The following is a 26,880-nucleotide window of genomic DNA, read 5'->3' as shown; positions in this document are numbered from 1 at the left end:
CTTTCAAAGAGCAACCTCTGAGAAAGGGCAGGAAACTAAAACGAGTACAGATTAGTTTCTTTCACATATGAAGTAAGCAGTTGTCACCAGTTACTGTTATTAATATATCTTATGTGTGTGCATTTTAATTCCTTTTGTTTAAATAAGACTGAAAGTTAAAGGCAACAATGAAAGTAAGAAAGATGACCAGGTAGGAAGAAATACAAGCATGCAGCTCATCTTAGGTTTTTTTAACACTGTCACCTTTAAGCAATTAAAAAAAAAAAGAAAAAGTAGACTTGCTTCCAAATTTCCTTCCTCCAAAATAAAATATCCATTTAGGCTATAGTGGAACATAACTTTTCACTCGTATTGAACTAAAAGCATTTGGAGGAAATTCCAAAAGACTGCCAAACACTCTTTAGAACTGTCTACATACATTGTGTATCCATACTCTACATATGTATGTTATTTCTTCGACTTGGTTACACAAAATTTTGAACTGTTTAACTTCTTCACCTTAGTCTAACGAAATGCACCACAGATATTTGTTTTGTTGTTTTTAAACTTCTGTCTGTCCTGAAGGGTGCATTTTATTTGCCTTTGGCTGATATATTTTGTTCACATCAGACATGCACAATAATAATGGAAGTATCACAGCATTCTATATGGTTTTCTCTTAAAGATTCTTATCTCTTCCATCTTATAACCAGAATTACTCATTAGGATGCAAGAAACTGTGAAGAAGAAAACAATGAAAGGCTTCTCCAAATCAAGCAAAGCGAAGGATTTTGGGTTGTAAATATTCCCTGGCCGCAGCAGAGATGCTGTATATCATGTGGACAACACTACTGCTGCAGGAGCGTTGTGATTTATGCTAATGAGAAAAGCCACCTTGACGAACAGAAAACAAAGGATAGAATAGTTCAGTGCTGATGCAGATTTTGAATATTAGGTTTATGTTTCAGAGGAAATACCGAAGACCAGTAGTTACAGGAATCTCACAACACTGGGACATATTTGTGTGTCTTCACTGGAGAGATGTCAGTCAGAGGCACAAATCACAAGTGATTTGTACCATGCAACTTTATCCTGGGTCTTAGCAGCTCCTCTGTATGCTCTGGTGAAGAACTGATAGTCCCTGATTTTTAAAGAGAATTCAAAAACCAGTACTTTAACTAAAAAAGCCCCTACCCTTGAAAATGCACATAGAATCATAGAATAGTTAGGGTTGGCAAGGACCTTGAGATCATCTAGTTCCAGTCAGACTTTTAGGGAAGACCATCATGCAAGAGTGCTCCATATCATTGAAGCTGTAAGGGAGAACTTGTAAGAAGACAAGTTTATGTTTAAGCAGATCTCAGTCCTGGATTGGTGTGATCCTCTCCTCCTCCCCAAATAGTTCTGATATGTTTTTCAAGGACTAAACAACTGTTTAGGAGCCTATTTTTTCCACTGACTTCCAAGACTTAAATAAGCTTTTCTGAGTCTCTAAGAACTAGATTATGAAAAGCATTTAGGCACATATAAGCTTTTCATATGCGCTCATCTCTCACTGACTTATAAACATTTAGGAAAAACCCAGCACTGGGTTAGAAACTACATGTCCTCACTATATTCAAAGTTGGTCAAAACCAACAGTCTTTGAAAGGCCATAAAAGGCAGAAATTGATGCTTCATGAACTTAGAACTTGTTGCAGAAGACACAGACCTGCTCTGCTTGAAGATCTGAGTTCATTCCATGAAAACTGATCCAAATAGGTAGGTTACTTTTAAGGATAAAGTGTCTTTTGACCCCTATAAAGAATTGGTCTAAGTTACAAACTTGTTCTTGTCCGTATCAACTATGGGGAGATCATGTCAGCTTGTTGGCAAATAAGAGACAGCAGCTGTGACTTGAGAAGTGGACTCATTCCTTCATAACAATCACAGTGTTTAACTTATAGACACATCATGTCTATAAGTTCATATCATGCTTTCACTTTTATACTTGACTAAACAGTGCCACAGCCCACAGAGCAAATTTTGTCCTGGTGGTTACTAGAAGTTCTTTCTCCCTACACTACCTGTAAGGAGGAGACTTGTGCTCATATGTATTGCTTTCAAGCAAGTCATGCCTCACCTTGAATATGGAAAATGCTGCACAAGTAAGGAAAGCGCTCACAAGTAAAGACAAAACACAAACCACCCTGTGCAGACAATTCCAGGTTGGATTTAGGAGGAGTTCCAATTTGGCTCCTATGCAGAAGAAAGCTATTTAGTGTTCGTATGATCATGAAATGGATCATTAAAATAAACTGATTAGAAAATGTACCCAAAACAAACTGATACTCAAGTTGAAGAGGCTTAAACTGCAGAAATATCTATTCTATTGTAAAATAAGTAAAATCTTTTTTGAACAAACAAACAAAAAAGAGCATTTCTATGATTTTTAGGGACAGCACTGTAAACTTATAACAAGACCATGGCACATTGAGGACCCTCTTTGTATTTCTCTAAATGTATATTATCACACAGATGCAGCATACTGTGTCACATGCACAATAATGAAACACCACAGACAACTTCAGTTCTTTGCAGTGACATTAAAAAATAATAAAACCCAGCAGTTTTTAGGTTTAATGCAAGGTGGGGAAAAACAAGGACTGTATTTTGCCCCATTGGTTAAAGTGAACAAAAGTGTCCATGTATCTTAACACCTGGGAAAAGTCAGGGCAGGCACAGCTGGCCGCGAGCTGGTCACACATTCCTGAGGTTACAATTACAACCAGTGTTCTCAAACCAGGCTCACTGACAAGCAGTTGCAGATGGCCAAAATGCTTATGTATGGAAATAGCTTTACTCAGCAAAAATCTTAGAAAAATAATGTATCAATAGGAACACTTGTAGATAAAGCTTTTTCTCAGTGATGTTTTCTTCAGTTAGCCCACAGGTCATGTCATATAAACTGAAAACAGGAACTCTTTTGTGTTGCGCATCATATATATCATTTGGTACCAGCATATCATTTTCCCCAACAAGTAGGTTTCCAATGTAGTTAAAGTGAGGAAACACAATCAGCATGTTAGGCTCTGTTCCCAGGTTTGCCAATAGCCAGTATGTGGCCGGTGCTCTTTTCAAATCGCCAATTTAATGAGTGCATGACTCTCATTTGTGTATACAACTTCATGTTTCTGACACTTGGATGAAGAACAATGAACACTCTAAAGTATCATTTTATAATCTCTGTAAGTAACACGAGGAAAAAAAAAAGGTAGCACTCATGTTTTTTCTCTTCAGTAATGACATTGAGAAAAGAAAACAACTACATGAAAATTTCTTTGATCCTCACTAAAAAACAAAATTCAAACATGGTAAAAACTGAAAAATGTACTGTTTAGAGATGAGAATATAAAATGAAGGTTTCAATTATTTGCAAAACAATCCTGCAAGGTAACTTTTTAATGATGAGGTGATCACATGGGGTGCCACTTTTCATGATGCTGAAAGCATGGACACTTAATACAAAAGACAACAGAAATTAATGTGTTAAAACACAAAAAGAAGAAGATATTTAAGTGCAACCTTTAATATCCTTTTAATTAGTAGTCTTCAAACTCCTGAGTGTTTATCAAATTCTGTACCAGAAATTATTATTACACAGATTATTAGACTTTACACCAGTGTGGCCAGAGCCAGCAATCAGGACAAAAATGTCAACTGATACTTAAAATAGGGCACTGATGTCTATTTGTACCACTAAGCAAACCCATTTTCAAAAGAAAAACCTACTTATATTTTCTAATATAAAAATTGCATCGAGATGGGATTATAAAGATTTTAATCGCAAAATTTTCTTAATAAAAAACACAGTAGAGAAACAAATATACAAGAGTATTACTTAAGCAATTCCTGCTATTCCCTGAGCAAGAGCTCGGTTACTGTGATTAGCACAGACCAATAGATGAACATCTTTATGAACATGATCAGCAAGATCAAAAGGTCACTATGGTTTTAATTTACTATTTGCTATAAAATTCACATCTTAAACTGACTTCATGTAAGTTTTTCAGGCATTATGCATACCCTGAAGTCAACAAATCACAGGTTAGATTACAAGTCACTCAATGTAAATTCCTATCAATATTTTGACTCAAACCAGCCCAGAATACGGACCTCTCCATAGCTTTCACAGCTGTTCATTTTATTGGGCACTGCACTTCTTGAGACAGAGGTATCCTCCTCTATGAAGACTGGGGACTTTTGTTAGGGTAAAGAGTGCAGGAGCAGACCTCTTGTACAGCAGTAATCATAAAACTTTTTTATAACTACTAACTTCACACACAACACTTCAACCCATTATTAAAAAGATTTGTAAATAAAATAATAAATGTAATTAGCAATTTTGTAGGTATTTGTGAATATGCCTAAGTCTCTTGAAAGAAAATTGGTTGTGAAGATTTGAACTTGCATATTCCCATCTGTATATTGAGCTTTTCAAAGATTATTTTATTCAGCTTGTAACTACCAGCACAAATGCTGATTCTAAATATATCTGCTGAACTCTAAATGACTTCTGTTTATAGAAATAGGACATAACAAGCTATTAAATCTTCCTTACAACAAACTGTGCTATGCCAGAATACTTGCTCCAGATTTTTGAGCTACAGTTAAGACTTAGACTGACAACCAGATGAAAACTGGCAAGACAGTCATTACGGCAATGTATTCTATCACTTAAACCTTTCCTTAGATTGACTTGATTTTAGTCTTAGTAAGTATGCATCCACACAGGGTTTAAAGAAAAAAAAATTGTAGTGGTGCTTGAAACCCTCATTATTTCACATGATTAGAGAATTCAGCACAACACTGTTGCTATATAGCATCCAAATAATTCAGAAGAATCACAGTGCAGTAATGAAAAAAATGCGTAACTTCTGATGACTCGTAGTAGTAAAGAATCAGGAATTACACAGCCCTGAGGACTCCACAAGTCCTCAAGACTAAACTGCACCTACCCAGTAACCATTAGGGTCATGCTCATCATAGTAAAATGCAACAGTGCAAGCTGAATTACAGAGTTTGGGGTCCCCCCCGCCAAGACTGATGTAGCTGTTTCTTCAGCTTCCATAATCTACAAGTGGCTGGTGCACTATGAAGTGCTTTCAGCTTCTACAGTGAAGGTCACTAATAGTGTAACTACTCTAAAAGGCCAGTATCTATTTTATTGCTGTTACAGTTGACACATAATCACATTTACTTATTTGCAGACATAGACCAAAACTGAATTTCAGATCCACAGTTCTTAAAGGAGTTGGCAGCATTTTCAGTTGCTCAAAGGTAACTGGAAATAAAGCATAGAAGGTATGGCTCTTCTAAATGGCAATGGGATCTTGGGCAAGCAGTTTTGAAAAAGGGGGTTTTGAAGCTGAATGTGAAACTGTAAGTGCAGCAATTAAGGAAATATTCTGTAATAGAGGCTAACTTTTGGGAGAAGCAACTGTATGAATTCCTCTGATGAGGGAACATTTCTCTAGAACTACACATACACAGTTTCACATGTTAGTAACTATTAACAGGATCTTGTTCTTAACTGTACGTACCTAAGCTGTCAGAGAACGTCAAGAATGAATGAATGTTGAATAGTCAAACTCTGGCTACTTAGATGAAGAACAGAAATTCATTCAAAGCGAAATGATGTTGGATCTATTTACTATTAGTCAGTATTGGCCAAGTCTGACATGAATAACACCTAGATTTGCTCCTCAGAGCATTTGCCTATCAATAACTATTTATATGAAATAAACTCAAATTATTCCAAATTACCATTCTCTCCAAGTGAGATGACAGGACTCTTTAAAAGCTACTTAAAGAACACTACAAGGTTTCTCCCTCCCCTCCCACTTCATCTTTTTAACTGAGCAAATAAATACTTCTACCTTTCATCAGGAACACTCTCTAATTTATATAGCATAAATAGTACCAGGCTAACAAGCACAGGGAAGAGTTTATTTTATATCCACTTAGATAATTTTACCTAAGCATCTTTAAAATCCTCCAAAAATAGGCTGTTCTGATATTAGAAATAAGGCAGAACCTTAGTTCTACCAACACAACCTTATTACTGCACTGACCTGACAAGCAAACACTCACATACAAATGCTCTATACAGCACTCCCTCTGTCAGAACGCTTCCTCCTTGTGAATATTGTAATTTAAACAGGCATTTCAAGTGCTGAAGCAAAAAATATCGGTGATCTAAAACATCTAAAAAATGTAATGATGCAATTAACGCTGAGTTACTCCATGCATGAATGAACAATTTGACCTGGGCTTGAATACAGTATTTTCATAATGCAGCTGCCATATTCATTGGTCTCTACATTTCCTGAAAACTAATCTGCCAAACAAGTTACACAGTATTAATCTTCTGTGCTTCCGTTCTTGGAGTGCTGTGTTAGTAATGCTCCACAATCATACGTTATTTCATTCAAATGCTACATTTTTTGGAACATTTACAGATACTATAATTCTACAATTAAGACTGATATGTTTTTCAGTTGAAGAACTACTACTGCCACCTTTGAGCATCTGAGTAGCAGGTACTAGGACACTTCAGGTCAGTTTAGGCACTCATTTTTTAATATGTTTAAATGCGTGGGTTTTGTGTTTACATTTTTCTTCGGGTTTTGGTGGTTTTTTTTAGGTACATATGGTATTTCATCTGCAGCTTTGAGGTATTTTTTTCCAACAGGCTTTCAGAACCATAGCCATTCTTCATTTCAAAACATCAGTAGCACAATACATTTGTTATAAGACATACATAAAATTAATGAACAAGGATTAAAATTTTTTTCAGAGACAACAAGGAATTCCATGCTCTAAACAAGACTCTCCCTGTACCACTTGATCAGTACTATCCCAATATACAGTGCTGGACTTCACTGAGCATCCTCTGGCAAAACATTACCTATAATACCACCAACTCCATATGGAGTTCATACAAAATGGGTTAGCTTAGGCCCTCAAGCAGTTTTTTCTCACGTTATAAATATAGCTCGTTTCATTTCAGGGTGAAATCACAAATACAGAAAATACCCTTGAACACAATCAAAATGAGGGTTGCTTTGGCTAAGTAATTCAGCCCAATTAAATCACTGTTTTATTAAATTACTTATGTGCCAAAAGTCTTAAGATGGGTTGATAGAAGACTGCAGTAACTTTGGATAAACATTTAGAACTTCAGATATAAAAGTGATTAACAAAATAAGGAAGAATTCTATAACTGCACATGATAGCAGCATTACAGTCAATATTTTACCATGATATTGTGAGAATGCTCAGTAGTGGAAGACAGGATTAACATATTGCTTTAAAACATTCCATTACTTTCTGCATCTGTTTACTGATAATAAAAGAAACAGCTGTTCTAAATGTAACATTAACAGGTGTAAACCATTCATTTGAGATTTTAAAACAATAATTCCCCTCCATTTCCTCCTTAGCTATTTTGAAATGACATTACAAACACCCCTCCTATTAGCTTACACAATTAACTCCTAATTGTTTAACCTCTCCGCATGTCCGCAAAATGTATACATGTGGAGTTAGCTTCCTTCTCATTTTATGCAAAAGGCTCTGTTCTTCTGCAGTGCACATCCTGAACTAATGCACCAGATGTGTCCCATAAAATGGTTGGTCACACTATTCAGCAGCTTTCCTTTAGCAAATGTTCTATATCAAATTTACTGTAAAAAAGCATCGTAATTATGAAGTAACACTGTATCAAATACACAGACCTAATATCTCACTATGTTCAGCTAAACTATGAATGATAATTGAGCTTGAAATTGTATATTTACTTTAAATAAGTCCTCCAAATCATCTGCAACAATGTGTGCTTAATTCGAAGCCATTAACAAAACATTTAATATTTCCATATGTATACTCTCCATAATTTCAAATATGATACTCCATACTTTGAGAGAGTGAGGGGAAAAAATATAAGCTATTTCTGGTAGCCTTCCATTTGCAAAATTAAATGGATGTACCATAAGTTTTTTGCTACTGCTAACCCTGTTAAAAGTACAAAAGAACCAAAACATTCAAGAATAATATTGCTACTGCAGCCAACAAAATTAATTCAGAATCATAAGATCATTTTGCAAAACAATACCCAACCAAACACCCTATCAAACCAAAATTAGACCTGCTTTACAGAAGGTAAGCTCTGAAGACCGGAAAGTTGCTCTCTGATTATTAGTTTCATGAAGGTAATACCAATATGTATGTAGGGGAGAGGAAGGGAAAAATAAACCCCAAACCTCCAACCATCTTGCATAAATAGAGACCAAGGAATAGATGCTTGTTCAACTAAATAGAGTGTTCCTTATGAGTATTGATTCTATTGCTGGATATTTTAAACACTCCGTATTAGAACATGGGAAATACAGAAAAAGAAGAATCTATTTTAAGAAATCACAAATTACATCATCCAGATTTTACTGTTGTCAGTAACTGCTAATTGCTCCTGAAATAAGTGAAGCACTCCTCTGTTTTGGTATTATTCCCTGAACTTCTACTATTCATACTAAAGGAAGAAAAAATCCCCAGAAATCCTCCAAATCCCTTCACACATACACACACTTCTTAACTGACAAGACACATGAACTTCATTATTAAGATTCCTAAATACATTCAGAAAAGAAACATGTAAAAGGTGCTACCTCCATTTTATGTTTATGTCCACACTTACATGCAGGGAAAAATAATTATTTTTGCAATGAGGTTTTCCTGTACTTGAACATAAAATTGATACTCAATAGTCTTCTATTAAAATAACCCACAAAGTTTCAAAATCTGGGTGAGGTGGGCACCCAAGCCACAGACATATCACCAGAACTGAACTGTCCAAACCAACCCTACAAATGATCCTCCAAAAAATGGAAAGCTATAAACCAAAAGGATTTCTACATTTTATTACGAGATTATGCTTTAACCTCTAAAGCTCCTGATTATCACTTAGAGAACACTGCTATCTGCACTAGGCATACATTGGGAAGGCAAAAATGCACACCATGAGAAGCACCATAAGCAATAACACTTTGACCTGAAGTTAAGGAAGGAACAATACTGGTTCATGGTCAACTCCAAACTGCCTACCCATCCTTTTAAGTGGTCAAAATTGTACAAAAATAAATGCAAGCAGAGGGCACTGCAAACACCAGAAGCCTCCCATGGGTATACGGTGACAAGGTACAATAATGTGGCAGCCTGTCTGCTCACTGTTGCAACATGCACCCACTGGGTCCTGCCTCCCTGGTTTTGACTCGAGGTCAAGCACAACAACCACCTGATCTACTCATTATTACACATTTCAGGTTGTTTTCTTCTTTTCAAACAGCCCATACAGCTGGGGACTGACTGGCTGACTGCAAGGACAGGCAGACTTTGCATGCACTCCAGGGAGCATCATGGTGTTCATCACTTAATGGAACATCTGAGAAGCACCAGGTGCTAATGCAATGGCAACAAGTTGACATGCCTCCCATTTTGACAGCCATTAAATCAAGCACACCATTTTACTTCTTTCAAACTTGTAAATCTAGAACTGGGGTATTTTTGTTGTTTGAATACGGAACATAAAATGGATGTATCAACAGAGCCATCAGTAAGAGCATGTCTAAAAACTAGAAGTAACACTTCCCTCTGTTCACACTGGATAAAGTAAGGACACCCACCCTGTCTGAAGCCATCTCCCATCAGTGCAGTACCAGATCAACTTGCAAATTCAATCTTCACCCCCAACCATGGGTACACAGTGGGGAGACACCCAGACTTACACCTCTGAATCTGTGCTAAACTGCTTGCCGGTACCCAGCCACTCAACAATCCAACAATATCCCACAGAGACAGAAAACAAGCTGTACATACATGTAACCTAAGGAAGAAATCCAAAGCAGCCCTCTGAGGTAAAGGAAAACCCAACCAGAAAGTAGAGAAGGAACTAGGGAAGGAGGGAAGGCCCAGCTCCAAATTGCCTAACCTGGTACATTCTGCACCCACAGGAACACCTGACACTGATTTGCTTCCATGGCTTCCGTGAATACCAATTTACCTGTCACTTTTCATCCTCAACCTAGGGCCTGAATACCTATTAAGCACTTGATGTTGATTCTGGTCTTATCAAACATATCAATATTTGCTTCAGTATAACTGGGATACAGCTATTTTACCTTTTCAAAAAAAACCTAGCAATTATTAATCTCATTAAACACTACACATTATATTCCCAACTGACTGAAATTGGTGCACGTATTCATTTAAGTTCCAACAAACTTAGTTTGGAGATAGATCTCCATTCTCCAGCTTGCATTTGTTTTTTCTCACTGCAGTGGCTACTCTCGAAACTCTCACAGTTTGTATCCAAACGAGAATAAAAATAAACAAACTATAACCTTCTGCATCCACCACAAGGCTGGGATCCTATTTCCCCCTCAGAGCCAAGAGCCAAGTCTCCTTCCTGTGCCTCCATCCACCTTCTCACTTCCATTCTAAAAATTCACATCTTCTGCACCAAGTGACATTTACAGCCAACAAGTGTCCAGTTTTGCTGTGACATTCTCATCTTGTGCCCTGCTCACTGGTTAAGTTTGGAAAGACATCCTGTTTGTGTCCTCTGATCATCCCTGCTTCTTATGAAAAGGATAAATGTACTTTAACAGCATAAAACCTTTCTGTTTAGAATGTAGATGTTGTCATGTATTGCTGTGATGTGGTTTCTTAACTTAGTTCACCAGCTCAGCATTGATACAGAGCAATAGATCAGTAATTTACATTTTCAGATTGAACATCTGCTTGTCTGGTCAAATACTCCTGTCCATAAACTAGCTTGCATTTTAGGTTTTCCAGCAATCTTCAACCATTTACCTAACAGCTGCAGCAACACTACAAATATAGGTCCTACCACCACATTTTCATAGTGCCAAGATATGCTAGGGATGGACAGGATCTTCCATGTGATCTTTCTTGAAATTTTTAAAACATGTTCTTCCAGAGACGTTACATCTGCTATGCACAAAAGGCACAATTTGGTAGTTTTATGGAAGTAGGTTACTATTTGAGGAATAAACATTCCATTCTGGTAGAAACAGAGTGAATAGGTCTACCAGAGTAAGTTGCTCTCCATATAGCAGATCTTACTCTAGTTATGCCATATTCTCCTTGAGTGAGAGCAGGTTATCTTTTTCACCCCCAGACAGTTTGTGTATAGCAGTGCACCAACACACAGGTATTTGCTTCCAGCGTTGACCTGTGCTCCAGTGGCTCCGATTCTTTCACCTTTCAAGACATTGTCCAGTTTTTGTTGATCTACAATTTTAAGAGGGTACTTTCAAGAACAACACTTTCGTGTGTAGAAAAGGTTTCTAGAGATTGGACACTAGGACTTCAATGCTCATTTACATAAGCTAACAGTTTCCAAATAGAAGTACACTACCACAGAAGCCTTAACTATAATAACTGCATATTGCAATGCTACATTTAAAATCATAGAATCCTAGAATGATTTGTTGGAAGAGACCTCAAAGCTCACCCAGTTCCAACCCCCTTTCACAGGCAGGGACACCTTCCACTAGACCAGGCTGCTCCAAGCCCCGTCCAACCTGGCCTTGAACACTGCCAGTGATGAGGCAGCCACAGCTTCTCTGGGCAACCTGTGCCAGTGCCTCACCACCCGCACAGGGAAGAACAACTCCTCAATATCTGAACTAAATCTACCCTCTCTTTCAGTTTAAAGCCATTCCCCCTTGTCCTGTCACATTACCTACAGCTATCTGGCATTCCTTTGAAAATTAACATCTCATGTCCTCAGTACAATGAACTTTGCCAGGCGCTGTCAAAAGCAATTTCTAACCACTTCACATCTAAAAAATTGTGACATACTGGCATTTTCTAAACCTGCAGCAAAAAGATAAGTATCAAACCACTTGAGAACACTTTAATAAATCCTTTTAAAAACAGTGATGAGTTGTTTATCTACAGTATTTATTTCCAGTTTTCAAGGAGCATTTGAATTTAAATAAGTTTCTAGAAGAGGAACATATGATAATGAAAAGTTATTATACAAAAGCCTTGTACAAAACATACTGAAATTACAGAGTAATGATGAAGATTAAGCAAGAGAAATATGATCCCAAACAAAATGTTCCATTTACTAAATAATTTCCGTGGAGCTGTGCTTGTCAACTTCTGGAATATCTGTTAAGTGATGAAAGAAAGGACGACCATGAACACAGCCTTTATTTTCCTTTCCAAGCTGTTGCTTCATCCTGTAAATTGTGTTTTGTACATCTTCTTTTGACAAATGTAAGGGCAGCTGCCGAGCTAAGCGTACTGCTTCTCCCTGTGGAAATGAAAAACAAAAACAAAACCCCAATGGTTTTAAAGTACTACTTTTTAACACATTAACCTGGAGCTACCAGAAAGCAGGAATTAAGCACTCACTGTCACTCTTTTCTGCTGATAAATATTTTGAATCCCAGCAACCCAAATGTAACTCCCAACATATCCTATCGGTCATTTCATGGCAGTTCCACAACGGAGTCACACACAGTCAGTCTCCTGGTCATGCCTGCACTCTTTCTTTTAGGGTCCACTTTAGCAAGATGCTTTGTGTTTCTGAATATCTTACTTCCGGTTGGCACCAGTATCAGCTGAAGTGTTTACCAGTTCACAAGACACATTTTAGAACTAACATGAAGTCAGCCAGCTAAATAAAGTTTTAAAAACGCTATAGTGAAATTGTAGATTAATGTTGTATTAACAGACTACTGCCTATTGTATCCAGCTATCTCTCAATACCAGAAAGCAGAAGTGGCTGCTAAACACAATTAGTGAAGTATCCATCTTCAAAGAATCTAGCAACTTCAAAAAGAAGTTGTCAGGTTTTTTTGTTTCCTTCTCCAAGATAGGCCTTCCTGCTATTGCCTTCTCTTCTGTACTTCAGTAATGTCGCCTAGACAGAAATGGATGTGACATACAATCTCATCTCATGTGGTACAAACCTGAAGCAGTGTTCATAACATTTTAATCCGAATCTTGTTTGTCTGCGATTTTCCAAGTTTATAACCAAGTTTGTAAGTTGATCACTGAGTTACAAACCATTCCTGTCTCAACACTTATCACTTCCTTAAGCTTCTTTCATGAATGCACAAGAATGGTTCAGTAGTACACAACAGAATCACTTGCTCCAAAGGCAGCCGTAAACTTACTGACCCAAAAAGACAGGGAAAGATTTGTGTAATACATATTTAAAAGATAAAACACATATTTTGTGTAAATGCCTAGTCCCCATTTTGAAGGAAAGCATGTCAGCAAATGTGTAAGAAGATACTTAAGATGTATTTTGGTAACATTTTTGAACTGAGATCTTAAAAACTGGGATTAAAGATAGCATTAGTGAAACACCTAGACAAGAAGCGATAAAAAACTACTACTGTTAGTTACTCCAGTGTTAACCAGTACCACATATATTAGTTTTCTGAAACTTCATGTTCACTATTGTCTCTGGATGGGTGATTTTATCTATTTGCATATCAAATATTAACAAAAGTCATTCCTATTCCAACTGTTGCATAGTAACTTCTGCAAGAAAACAGATTAAAGATTCTTTTACCCAAGCACCATATTTTTGGTAACTAATAATGCTGGCTGCTTGTGCAGAGCAAACACATTGCGTTGTCTCTGCCAGTGCACTGCAGAACTTAGTCACTACTGCATCAAACAGAGCGGACTTAAAAACTGTTGGCTGTCAGCTGGTTGCTTCCTTTAACTGCAGAAGTTACTGGTGTTAACACAAGCATTTGCGGAGGCATATGGGCTTCGTGTTACGTGAGACTTCATTTTTAGTTCAATGTTTTAACACAAGCGATAGCTTGCTTTTCAAGCAAAAAAAAAAAAAAAGTTTCCATTTCCTTGAAGGAATCAGGAATTTTTCTTCTTTAAGTGAAAACTGTGCTCTGTGATTTTCATTATGTGCATCTCATTGAGTTTTACATGAAAATTAAGCTTCAATTTGCACCTACTTTTCAAACTATTACTTTAAATTACCTATAACTTCTTCACAGATTTACTTACAAAGGCATTAAATCTTTATGGCTGTTCTGGATTCAACTACCTTCTAGACTTTGCAAAGCAATTTTTATGGTAGTTCTGTATTCTAACATGAGAAATGTCCTTCTAGTCTGAAAACTGCCTAGGCAGAAACACTTTGTGAACTTGAGCTTTCAGCACCTATTGTATCACACTGGACAACTGCTTCTAGATGCGCCTTATGGAAGTATTCTGGTAAGCAGTGCAGAACCCCTACACCTCAGAGAGGATAGGATATTCTCCTTTTCAGAAGTAACTTTTGTTTAGAACAGAACTACACTAATTAAAACAGAAAGCTGCAGAAAGATTTTCAGGCTGCTTAATGATTTATTATTAGCTGGTCAGTATTTGGAAGCAAACTTCTGTCTTACCTCCAAGTAATTTATCACTTTGAGGGGTCTACATTCATACACTTCCTTTGCATTTCCATTAACTATTGCATTCAGAATTTCTTTTAAATCAGAAATACCATAATATGGCAGACAATTTGCCATCCCTTCTATTTCCAGGTGACTTTCTATAGCTGAAACACCTGAAAATACAAAACCAAAACAGTAATTTATACGCTGCTTTCATTTCTATTCTGGAGTAATTCAGAGAAAACTAAACGATGTAAGATCACTTAGTAAATTATTCTCACAAATCAAATGCAATTAAGAAACTTATGAAATGGACTTAGAAGCTAGTAATAAAATACAATTTCATTTGAAAGAAAAAATAAAAGTGTTGGCACTATTTCCTATGTAATTGGTTTTAACATCTGTAGAGTTCAAATGTTACAATAACAAATTCAGTTTGCACTGAAACAAAAAGCATTTTTTTCTCCTACCATAGCAAAGGAAGAATACAAGCCATATAACTAGCGGCTCTGTGACAGGGTTCATATTATCACTCATATGATACCTGCTGCAGCAGGTATCACTCTGAATATGAATGATGAATAAAACATTTAAATAACCTTCTCAACAAAGTATCTGTTAAATCTTTGAGGTATAAAAGATTTCAGTTCTTATTCACACTACTTGCAAAGAATTTGAATGTAGTTGCTACTCTACAGTTAGTTTTCCTTCCACTCCCAGTCAGAAGCAATTTCTGTAGGGGTCAGGCTCACATATTCTTGTACAGTCCTTCAGAGCTGCTGCTCTCATTCATGCTGGCTGCACAGAAACCTCAACCCAACCCACACAGGCAACTTCCTTTTTCTTCCACTACAAGTCTAAGAAGTAAAGAGCTTCAAGGTGAGCATGGAAGAATACAATTCATAATGCAAACAAATCTACTCTTGTTTAATGGTTCCAGGTAGGATAAATTACATTCAGTCTGAGTCATGAATAGTTTTGGCATAGTCAAAAGAGATGGAGACAAATAGATGGCTACAAAGTGAATTAAACTAAGAAACTGTGATAAGGGATCATTCAGGTTTCTAATCCAAAAAATGTGACAGATTTCAGAATTGAGAGAAATAACATATGCAGTGTAAGTCACCACAATGTACCTTCATTAGCCAGTACAAGGAGGTTGTTATCCATGACCAGGCACTGCTTATTTGACAGTCATTAAATAAACGTTACAAAGATAGTGCAGGTTGCAAATTTTTCTAAATATGGGGGTGTCACCAGGTAAATAACACTCCTGGGCCTTTTTATGCTTCATGGCAAGAAATACTTTGAGCAGAGTAGGAATTTTATAGAGGGAACACCCCCACCCCCAAATCACATAACCTCCTTCCAGTTATGTATTTAACACTGCTTTAGATTTGAAACTTTATTTCCTTTTCACCCAGCATTGTCTTTGTTCTTTTTTTCAAGCTGTCTTTCCCTAATCGTGGCCAGGAAAGCCAGACAATTTTTATGTACTGCTGTTAGCCTGTGATCAGATTCAGCTTAAAGGGAAATGTTAAACTATGTGAAAGTTCGCCAGTTATTAAAGGTGAGATAAGATGATGAGCAATGCCAGTATTTCCCCATGAGAAAGGCTGCCAGTAAAGAGACAGGAGCAAAAGATAAAGTCTGGTTTTAATCTTATCCCAGTTTTGCTTTAATGAAAGACTAGATTTACGTAACAATTCCGAGGCAGTTGATTATGCTGCCTTCTCTCTAAAATGAGAACTATTTGACAGACTTTCAATAATTACCTCTCTTTGTGCTAGCAAAGGTGGAAAAGAAAATTTTGTTAAGTTTCAGTACTAAGATTTTCAGTTTAAGAACTTGTATTTCCAGTGCATCCTATGAAAATTTCATGACAGTGAGGTTCTGGATTTGCAAAACTTCCCCCTTCCCCCTCCCCCCAGTTCAGTAAACCAATCATACCTGGGTAGAGCTTGCTACCAAGATGCTTACTGCTCGATACTCTTCAGTTTTACCAATAGCAATTTTCCTGTCTGCAAATTTTGAGAGCCAGATTTGACTTCGCCATTAATTTGAAAGACAAAGGGAGGTTTAAAGAGTCTAAGCTAAGAACAAATCATAAAAATCCTCGCTAAAAGAAGTTTTGTTCTTCAGTATTTCTGTTTGTGTGTAACTCTCCTTTTCTGCTTAGATTTTCTTCGACCGCAAATTAGCCCACTGCATGCTGATGAACATATATTTATCTCTGCAAGTCTTTGCAGGAATTCTGATATTGGCAACATTTGATGAAGTAAGCAGATGTCCAAGCCTCAGTGTACTTGTAAATTTTTGATAAAGTATACTTTAAGATTTTTGAGTATTGAAACAGCAGTCTTCAAGCAGTTTCCATGGTAGTGTCTGTGAAATGCTTTGCAACTTCCAAGGAAAATATCTCTGTGAACAAATAAACTATCTTTCAATTGACTAAAAATGTGGATTTCTCATTGCTACAAATTTCCCCTTTCCCTTTCCAAACAAAGCATTTGCAATCATCTTTCGGTAATTCCTTCTTGATGGCCAGGAAAAACTGTTCTCTTCCAGCTGCCACCTAGATTAGGTGACATTATAAGACTACCTTCCAGTCTACAGTTGAAATCAAACTGAAATTAAGTAGCAGCATGACTTTCCACTGTCGGTTACAAGAGCCAAAGCAGATTACACTACCAAGGAAGATGGGTTATTTATCTATTACAGCTCTTTAAGGCCTAAGCACATTCTTTGACTATACGTATGTTGGATACATGCATTCTATCAGGTAGACAATTCTACCCTAAAAGCCTGCCTTGGAGTATGGCCCAAGGCCCACCATTGTTACAAAACCAGGTAAGATGTGTTCCTTGCTCTCAGTTCTTTTCCAGCCAAGAATTCACATCTCTCTCTAGGACTTTCACAAAGGCAAACAGATGTGCAGTGAAAGTTTATATAACAAACACATCTTAAGAAGAACTGGACAGAAAGTAATCCATTTTACATCTTGAAATGCTCCTTGTACGTAGGGGTCATTGCAAGCTATACCCAGCAAACAAATGCCTGGCAGATTGAAGAACACTGAGTTAAGTAAAAGCAAACAGACTGCTTTCCCAAAGGTAGCATCACTTGAAGCCTTAGTAATGTCAGAACATGAGGGGGTGGGAGGGCAGCAAAGACAGATTGGAGCTCAGCGTCACAGCTTTGCAAACCACAACTGGCATGTTCCACAAAGAAACCATTGATTTTGCCAGACATACTTACAGTAAGAAGCATTTTCTGAGCTGTTTCACAACATGTTTTTCACTGTCAGTTATCCAGAGAAATATCTAGCTGAAAACTCCTTAGACTGCTGAGGAATCAATACAAGGAGAAAAAAGGAGACATTACAGAAGATCATAGTCTACCAAAACAAGAAGATAGGGCACACCCAAGATCCAGGATGAACTGGAACAGCTTTGGCTGCAGTCATACAGAGTCTTTGAACAGTATGGAGCAAAGGTGTAAGACACTCCTGTCTTACAACGAGAGAGCATTCAAAGGATGGACTTATCTTCAAGTGAAACAATAAGATGTAAAAGTAACTATCCAAAGTTATTTGTGAAGAAGGAAAACACTGCCAGAAGTTCAAAGTTTTTCCACTAAATGACAGAACAAGAACAAAACTCCATTTGGAATTGAGTCCCTGTTAGGAAGAAAAGATCTAATTAGACCTTTCAGAAGCGTACTAGGAGTAGTGTATCTGGTGTCGCATAGTACCATGCTGCTCAGAGTGAGGCATGTTTCGTGCCGTGCCTGTGAGAAATGCACCTGATAGGTTATTAGAGTGACTAAAGGTCAGAACCACTCCACTAGCTAAAAGGTCTTTGCCATTAAAGAGTATAGTTGTACTTCTACAAATGCCAAGCACTGTGAGGGAGTAAGATTCAATTTCCAAGTATTAACCCCAAGTTGCACCAAATTTTGTGCAAGACTAATTAATTAGTTTTTTTAATCCTATGACAGAAGTTGTCCCTTACAGACAAGTCATCCAAATAAGGAAAAACAATTTATGTGATGGTTTGTTTTGCTGTTTTTTTTTTTTTTAAATTGAGAACAAATAAGAATCAGGATCCTCTGTGCCATAAGTTGCCAAAAGGTAGGGATTTAACTTAAGAAGAAACATCTTTAACAAAAAGATCAGTTGAGGTGCAAGCCCAATGCAACAAAGGAATTACCAAAGACACCTTCCAAATTAAGGCAGCTGTTCAGATTTTCTTGTTATTAATTAAAGTCAGTTCTGTAAAACATTCCCCAAACCAAGAGGAAGTAAGGAATGAATCTAGAGTCCTATACTCATTAGGTTTATCTAGGAAACAGCCCTAGTGAGGTGCTCAATACCAAAGCAAGAGGTCTTGCATTCCAAGTTAGTATTTGAGACTCAATACATGTTAATGGGCAGCAAAACTCAGGATCCTTCTTTTTGGCAGAATATGTTTTGAGACAAACAAATAACCAAGGCAACCCAGTAGACTGACAGTCCTCTTCAGAGATCACTGTGGGTCAAGGAAAGCCCTTTATTCTGCAGCCAAAGATGCTAAATATCAAACTGGAGCAGCTAAATTTCTTTTGTCCTTGTTTTGGAAGGTATCTTAGAGCCACTAATGTCATAATAGACTTATCCATAGAACCATAGAATCATAGAATAGTTAGGGTTGGAAAGGACCTTAAGATCATATAGTGCCAACCCTCCTACCATGGGCAGGGACACCTCACACTAAACCATATCACCCAAGGCCACATGGATGAATCAACAGCTTTTCAAGAAGAAATTACTAAAATAACACTTTCACATTCAAATTCAAAGCTAAAGAAATGGAACCTTTGCTTGTGACATAAAAGAGAAATGTTCTACTACTACAGAAAGTAGAACTCTTAACCCAGGATGAAAGAGGAAGCCATGCACTAGTGGCTATTAATCAACCAGCAGTCAGAAAGAGACATCTAATATGATCACGTCAAGGCTGAAGTCCCAAAGGAAAGTACAGACCTTTAAATATTCTACAGTGGAACCTAACAGCAAGGAAGAATTGATAGTTCAATTGAGAAACAGCAAATACTAGGACTGATCCAATTCACACCCAAAAATGGGAAGGATTACTTATAAAGGTACATGCACAGAGAATAGAGTTCAGGTATGCTCCTATGGATGCTGCCAAGGTGAAACTCTCCAGCTACCATGGGTTAAGTGCATGTCTGTATTCTTGAAACCTCCCGGCAGCAAGCCATGCAAAGTGGCAACCACCATCCCCAAAAGTTAACAATATTCCTGAAGAAACAAAACTTTTCTGAGGCAACCTCTAGTTCAACATTGGAATGCCTCCCTTTTTGGCTTTGCCTGAGTTTCAAGTAAGCCACAAAAATAGACACTGAATTCAGACAGCAAACAACAACAAAATGTTTCTATAAGGATAGTGAAAAATGTTTTATGAGACAAACCTGTTCTCTCAAAGTTGAGTAATCCTATTGAATACTTCGGTCTAAGTGGGACAAATCACTCCTGGCCACTTTACATAGATATTATATAACAAGAATCTACAAAGTACTTGACTGCACAGTAAAATTCCCAGAGAAGAATACATAACAAGTGTTTGTAATTAATACCTGTGCTTCTAAAACTCAGTTTTAATAAGTATTTGTGGCACACAGTAGGATATCTGTAGAAGATAGTATATTTCAGGGATGAGTTTAAGGGAGAAAAAAAAAAGAAAGAGGGACTGATGAAGTATTGAGTAAAAATCCTTGGGTCAGCTGGAAAAAAGGCTGTGAGAAATTCCATTTGTTTGCTGGTATTTCTAGCTTCATCTGCGATGGTATGCTCTCTTAATAAGAGAGGCTGTAACTCCTCTAATGTCATCAGCAGAAGCTTATAAACATGACTGACAAGCCTCAGATGTTATTAACGTTTCATTCAAGTAGGTAAAATATGAGACTAGGACAAAGAACTGAATTAGATTCCCATTCTTCATCTGGGTTATCTGTATGGATCAAGTCCACGATCATGGTTTGTTGACCTGTATAGTGCATATAAAGCACTTTAATTTCCACTAATTGTAAACCAGATGAGAACACTTTCCTCATAAGATTTCATTTCCCTAACTTTATGTACTTAGGAACACAGGTTTGGAAGATGATTATAATTCCCAGCTATTTATTGAGTCTCTTGCTGTTACATTGTATAATTCAGCTATTGAACTAATCAAGCTGTCTTAAAACTCATTTCCCCATCTTGTGCTGGTTTTGGCTGAAATAATTTTCTTTGTAGTAGCTAGAATGGGGTTGTGTTTTGGGTTTGTGTTGGAAACAGTGATGATAACACAGAGATGTTTTAGTTATTGTTGAGCAGAGCTTGCACAGAGTCAAGGCATTTTCTGCTCCTCGCCCCACCCCAGCAGCAAGCAGGGATGGGGGGCACAAGGTGCTGGGAGGGGACACAGGCAGCACACCTGACCCCAACTGACCAAAGGGATGTTCCAGAGCATATGAGGTCATGCTCAGCCTATAGGGCTGTGGGAAGAAGGAAGGGGGTGATGTTCAGACTGATGGCATTTGCCTTCCGAAGTAACCATTACGCATGATGGAGCTCCGTTTGCCTGGGGATGGCTGAACACCTTCCTGACCATGGGAAGTGGGGAATGAATTCCTTGTTCTGCTTTGCTTGTGAGCATGGCTCTTGTTTTACATATTAAACTGTCTTTATCTCAACCCATGAGTTTTCTCACTTTTCATATCCTCTGCTCCATCCCACCCAAAGGGAAAAGAGTGAGCTGCTGTGTGGAACCTAGTTGCTGGCTGGGGTTAAACCACAACACATCTCCAGTACCACAAGATCAATCAACAAGTCTCCTCCATTGTTGCCTAGAAACTCTCTTCAAATTTTCACATTCAATTTATTCACATCCAGTTTACACTAATTAGATTTTGAGCAAACTTACAACATCAGGAGGTGGGGAAAACCCAGTATGTGAGCAAAAAGGCTAAGCCACAATTCCTTTCTCCCATGTTTGTCTTAGAGATGTACCACAGACCTCCTCAGCTTTTGATTTGCTAAGCTGAATATAACTCTCAAGAGCTGCCTCTTATAATACATGTTTTATTCCCCTAATCATTCCATCCAAGCTTACCATGAACACCTCTCCTACAAGTCTGTTATTTATGTAGGGATTTAGCCAGTCAGAAAAAAGTTGTCTTTTATTTTGCTGTGCATGATTAGCAAAGAAAACAGCTTAGGCTGTTCTTCCCAAGAGCCGCCACCAAGTGAAGAAGTTGCTCTACATCCCATTTTTGTACCTACCCTTAAAAGATCCCATATGTTACAGTACATCTGTCATCACTGTACATATGTGGGGATCTGTAACACATGAAGCTATAGCATTTCTAACAGCTCTTATAGTGAATCTTTCCTCTGAGCTGTCAGCTAGGTACTACCCCCAAAGACTTTTGCTCTTCTTGAAATTCTGCTAGAGAAATCCTTATCTACAGAACTGACACTGGGTAGGTTGCCCCTGGGTTTCCAAAAGCATCCCCATGAACCATTCTTCAGGAAAATGTATACACATTTGCTGTCTCTTGCTAGAGGTAAATGAAATATTTATTTTGTGATGAACGTAGAGGCACTGAGGAAAAAGGCTGTCTCAAAATAAAGTTCAAGTTGAACCCTAACAAAAGGTGTGGTGATCTTGTCTTTACCACCTCTTTTGGGCTCTGGATTTCATGTCTGATATGAAAGTAAGTCAATAAGCAGATCCAGCTCCTTACCAGACCTTCTCAACTGCTCAAAGCAGAGTAGTTGTCACATAAAGCACATACTTGCAGAAGCTTCTGTGAGTATCACCTGGGAAGCAGCTGCCAAGACTAAAGAATTCTCATCAGTTTAATCTAAATTCTGTGAGACGGCAATTAAGGATATCAGCACCCAGCATTTTGAGAAAAGAAGAAAACACAAAAGTCAAGAAAACATGTATTTCTTTAAAATACATGGAGCATTCTTTGAAATACTATTGAAAGTTTTTGTTCAGTTACCAGTTTCCATTGCTCGATGTTCTATGAAGAAGATTACATTCTTTGGCAAGTAATAAAATCTCAATGGTAATAAAAGCAGGATGTTAGTGCTTCAAATGATAAGGTGATGTAGAATAACATGATATACATTTAACAATCATTTGAATCCTTAAATCAGAAGAAACAAGCCCCAATATAACTGAAAGATTTTTAAAAGCATCATACCTTCTATCACTTTTATCTGAAATCCATTTGCTACAAGCCTTGGATCTGTCAAATAACCTGGTCCATTGAAATTGGGATAATCCTTCTGCATTTTATAAAGAGCAGCCATATACTGAGATCCACCAATGAGACTAGGAAAAAAAAAAATTCCCAAAGTGTTACAAACTAAAATATGAAAATTAAAACTGTGAGAAAAACACAGAAAAAAAGCAGCAAGTGGTGAGAAGTGATCAAGACTTTTAAAAGCATTCTGAGAAAGCAATTTGTTTAAATGAATAAAATCACAAGTATTCACGTATCTTAAAGAGTGACCAAGTTTAGGCATATAATAATAATTACATCAGTTATTTCCTAATTCATGAGGGAAAGTTAGTGACAACTAGACAACTAACTGAAGTTGTTAAAATGTGGAACATTTAATTTTTCTCTGGGGGAAGAAATTTGTCTTCACTGCATTACTGATAAACTGGTCAAAACTTATTGCAACTGGAGTATGACCAGGCCTGCTCACTACTGTAAGGTAAAACTATACAAAGCATAAAAGTCTGTTCTTACAGATAAAGGAATGTACAAATAATCACAGAATAAGCAAAAAGGACCTTACCAGAATTTACTGTAAATAATTACCAAACAATACTCGAAATAACATACAAATTTTTGCTCAGTTGTACTATACCTGTCTGTTAACATAATTGGCTTTTCCAGTTTCTCTACTGGAAGCTTATGATTCATAAGTAATCTTTTACATAGCAGGGCTTCTTCCAATCTGTATGGATTGAGTAACCTTAGCTTTTTTTCAGCAGAAAATATCCAGACATCAGGAAAACTTCGGTGACGGATCAGGAAAAGCTCATGTTGATCTGAATAATTTTTCTCATGTCTCTGATGCTGATGTCTACAGGAACTCAAAGAAAACGGCACTGTCACAATTTTCATAGACTGTTCAGTTTGCCTCTTTTTTTCAATTTGAGCATGAAATATCTTGTCAAGCTTCTGCTGGTGAGAGAGGGAAGTCTTCAGCTTGGGTTTCTGTTTTCCTGCCTCCTTTGTTGCCCGATGTACTTTCTGTCCCATAGCTTTCTTGACCTCTCTGTTGTATCGTTCCAGGTCTTTATCAGCTTTTACTTCATAACTTAAAAGAGAAAACAAACGAGCAGCATAATCAGATTAAAAATCCCAAACCCTAACTCCTAACAAACTAAAACAAAAGGCAAGATAACTATTTCAACAGACAATAATAATGTCCATGGTTCATTCAAGTAGGCACATCAAAATGCTTTCCACTATGATGGAAGAGAGAAGGACAGCGGGGACTTTGGCCATATTACATTACCTTCTGAAGATGGTGAGTTGGAAATTTTCCTTCATTGTGACAGCCAGCAAAACCTGAATTACAGAAGGGGAAGGAGTAGACTGCCTCATATAAAGAGCTGCAGCAAGTTGCTTTTGACCTCAGTCCCAAAGACTCTGTTTAACCTTAATTCACACCCATACAAACAGTTTTGGAAGTAGTTTTGTCACAAAGTCATGTAAGTTTCTAGAGCTCTACAGACTTCAAGGGGAGTCCGTGTGGTTAGGTAGGAGTCTGGAGCCTAACTTCATAAGCTTAAGGCTTTACTTAATACAAAGAAACACATTTGATTTCAAATGGCCTAAGATTACGCAGAGAAATAAAAAGTTGAGAATACAGAATAGATACGACTGTCACAGAATTCTGTAAGTAGTAGACTTAGATTTTTCAAAAAGTACTCAAGAATGAACTACTCCTAAATTCTATCTAAACGGTTAAAACATTACTACATACCAAATTTCTGCAACCTGAATGGATTCTTAATGAGTTTACAAATGTCAGAAAGACAGCTAAACTTTTATAGATGCCAGGTTTATACTTGCCTACTGCATATGAATCTTTCTTTTTTGAAGGCCAAAAAGATGATTTCCTGAACTCCCTCTTTTTGCTTTTATTTGATATTCTGAATTCTAGTAGGTAACTCAAACAAGTCCAAACTTCAATAATAATAAGAAAAAAATGCAGTACTATCAGATGTAAGTATTAGAAATAAGTATTTTAGCTGGTCATATTTATTTATTGCTACTTGCTGGAACAGTTTGATTCAATTATGTGTATGCATGCTGGAAAATTAAGGTCAACAAAAGGGTCACCATTTGCAATTAATTATGATGTGCTAGCATTCACATATGGTACCAATATTTAGTTAACTAAAAAAGTCAGCTTAAATAGTTTCTTGCAATAAATCATGCCCTAGAAAATATGGAGTGAACATTACGATAAAAAACATCTGCTCCCTTTAAAATGAATGGATGAAATCACTTGAACAGGTTGGTTTTTTTTCTACCCAAATACATTTGTAGCTTTGACCAGATCAAGAAATACTTCATTCCGTATAGAATCAATTGTAATGCAGGAGAAAACTATATGAAAACTGAGCTTTGAGTGATACACCGATAACACAAACAAAAGCACCTCCAAAGAAAGTCCAACTTGCCTGACATCTTAAGACTACCACCAGAAAAATTCTAGCCTTACAAGCTTTTACTGCGAGTTTTGCAAATTCATATACATCATGATCAGTGATTTGCTCAGCATCAAAGAAAACAGCAGGTGTACAAACTGCAAGGGAACCTTTGCCTTTTCAAAAAGTCCTTTCACAGGGGCAAGCATAACCAACAAGTGCTACAAGACCAGTTTCTTCTCTGCCTGGTGAATCAAGACACTAAATTCAGGATACTTTCCTGAAGCTTTGAAACCTAAAGACAAGGAAATTTCAAGTGTCTTCACTTCTCCTGGGTGTAAGGAGAGAGTGGAAAACCAGAATGAAGTCTAGTTTCTAATGTAGCTTTGGTTTAACTAGAAAAATGGATCCACAATTTATTATTTTCCCCTTGCATCTTAAACCCAGATGAAATATTTAGCATATAATATAAACCTTTTAATATAAAGACCTTGTAAGTCAAATAATCTGAATTTCACTATTTGGAGTAAACTCTTACTGGAAAGAGCCCCTTGTGTAGATTCGTATGTGCCCAGAATAAAGAGGTTTCCCACGCATAATGTAACACATCTCAGCATCAGCCTCTTCACATAATGAACCCAAACAATTCAAGCTGTCACCATGAGTACAATATTCAGCTTCTGTGCTTCCTTGCTTTGTGAAGAGGCAAATAAAAGAATAATAAAACAGAAGCTTTTAATTGCTTTTCAGTTCATTTCTCAAATGCAGAGGTTTCAGGGGACTAGCACTGTTTTCTAGGAGTGGACAATATGGACCTACTATTATGACTGAACAGATGCTGGGGACAGGCAACAGTGTGGAAGGCCTGATAGCAATTACTAATACCATTATTTGTTATTAATACCTGGCAGTATATAAATGGAGATGGCTAGAGATACAATGAATACCCAATGACTAGATGGTACCACAAAATGATCTCCATCCAAAGGAAAGAGAACATGTTAACTAAAAGATTAAAATGCAGTAAATAAATAATTTTTCTGGAATTCCTATGCAAGTATATTTACCCCAGTGTGAAATAGTTGCAAATAATGCACACACACACACTATATGATGCATGGAAAGTTTTCAGGCAATAAAAATACTATCACACATGACAGCCACTAGTGACTACATGCATGCTCTTACCTGTCAACAGACAACAAAGGCCATCATACTACCTGAAATGACGTTTCTCCCAAGGTACAAATATACTCATGAAGAATAACCTTAGAGTGCTGACAAGGTAATTTGTTAGTCCCATGATAATGAGCACGTAGTTCTGAACCTTTCCTATGTCTTCAGGATAACTACTGCTGCCACTGCCATGGCACTTAGAGGGATTTCTCCCACTCCTACCTGAGCCTAATATGCAAGAAATGTTAAGGCCAGAAACATATGAAAGCTGTATTAAGTAAGAGCAGAGTGAGTAAAATAAATTAAATCATGGCTTTGCAAAGCAGGGGGATATGTGATGCTGCCAACAGAGACATGCATGGAAGCTTTCCTCTTCTATTATAACCTAAAGACCGTAACATTTTACATTCCGGTTGAGTAATAAATGCTGGCTTGTTTTGAAAAGGCCATCCTATGTCACTACGAGACATCTGTTGGTTGTACTGCTCCAAAAAGGGATTTAA

General features: G+C 37.3%; 1 protein-coding gene across 4 annotated transcripts in view; it reads right to left on the bottom strand.

Annotated features, from left to right (window-relative positions):
* Nucleotides 1–11,982: 11,982 nt before the first annotated feature.
* Nucleotides 11,983–26,880, bottom strand: part of PMS1 (PMS1 homolog 1, mismatch repair system component) — a 45,262-nt gene continuing 30,364 nt past the window's right edge. For all 4 annotated transcript variants that reach the window (XM_057419776.1, XM_057419777.1, XM_057419775.1 and 1 more), the window contains 4 exons: nucleotides 23,404–23,859; nucleotides 22,728–22,858; nucleotides 14,481–14,641; nucleotides 11,983–12,361 (listed from right to left, as the gene is read on the bottom strand). In XM_057419776.1, coding sequence (XP_057275759.1) covers nucleotides 12,173–12,361; nucleotides 14,481–14,641; nucleotides 22,728–22,858; nucleotides 23,404–23,859 — 937 coding nt within the window. In that variant the 3' untranslated portion in view covers nucleotides 11,983–12,172. The remainder of the gene's footprint in view (nucleotides 12,362–14,480; nucleotides 14,642–22,727; nucleotides 22,859–23,403; nucleotides 23,860–26,880) is intronic.

Source organism: Pezoporus wallicus, unplaced genomic scaffold (genome assembly GCF_028554395.1).
Source record: "Pezoporus wallicus isolate ANWC-B61680 ecotype Strahan unplaced genomic scaffold, APGP_CSIRO_Pwel_v1 contig_4710, whole genome shotgun sequence".
NCBI lineage: Eukaryota > Metazoa > Chordata > Aves > Psittaciformes > Psittacidae > Pezoporus > Pezoporus wallicus.
This window is presented reverse-complemented; position numbering and strand designations above follow the sequence as displayed.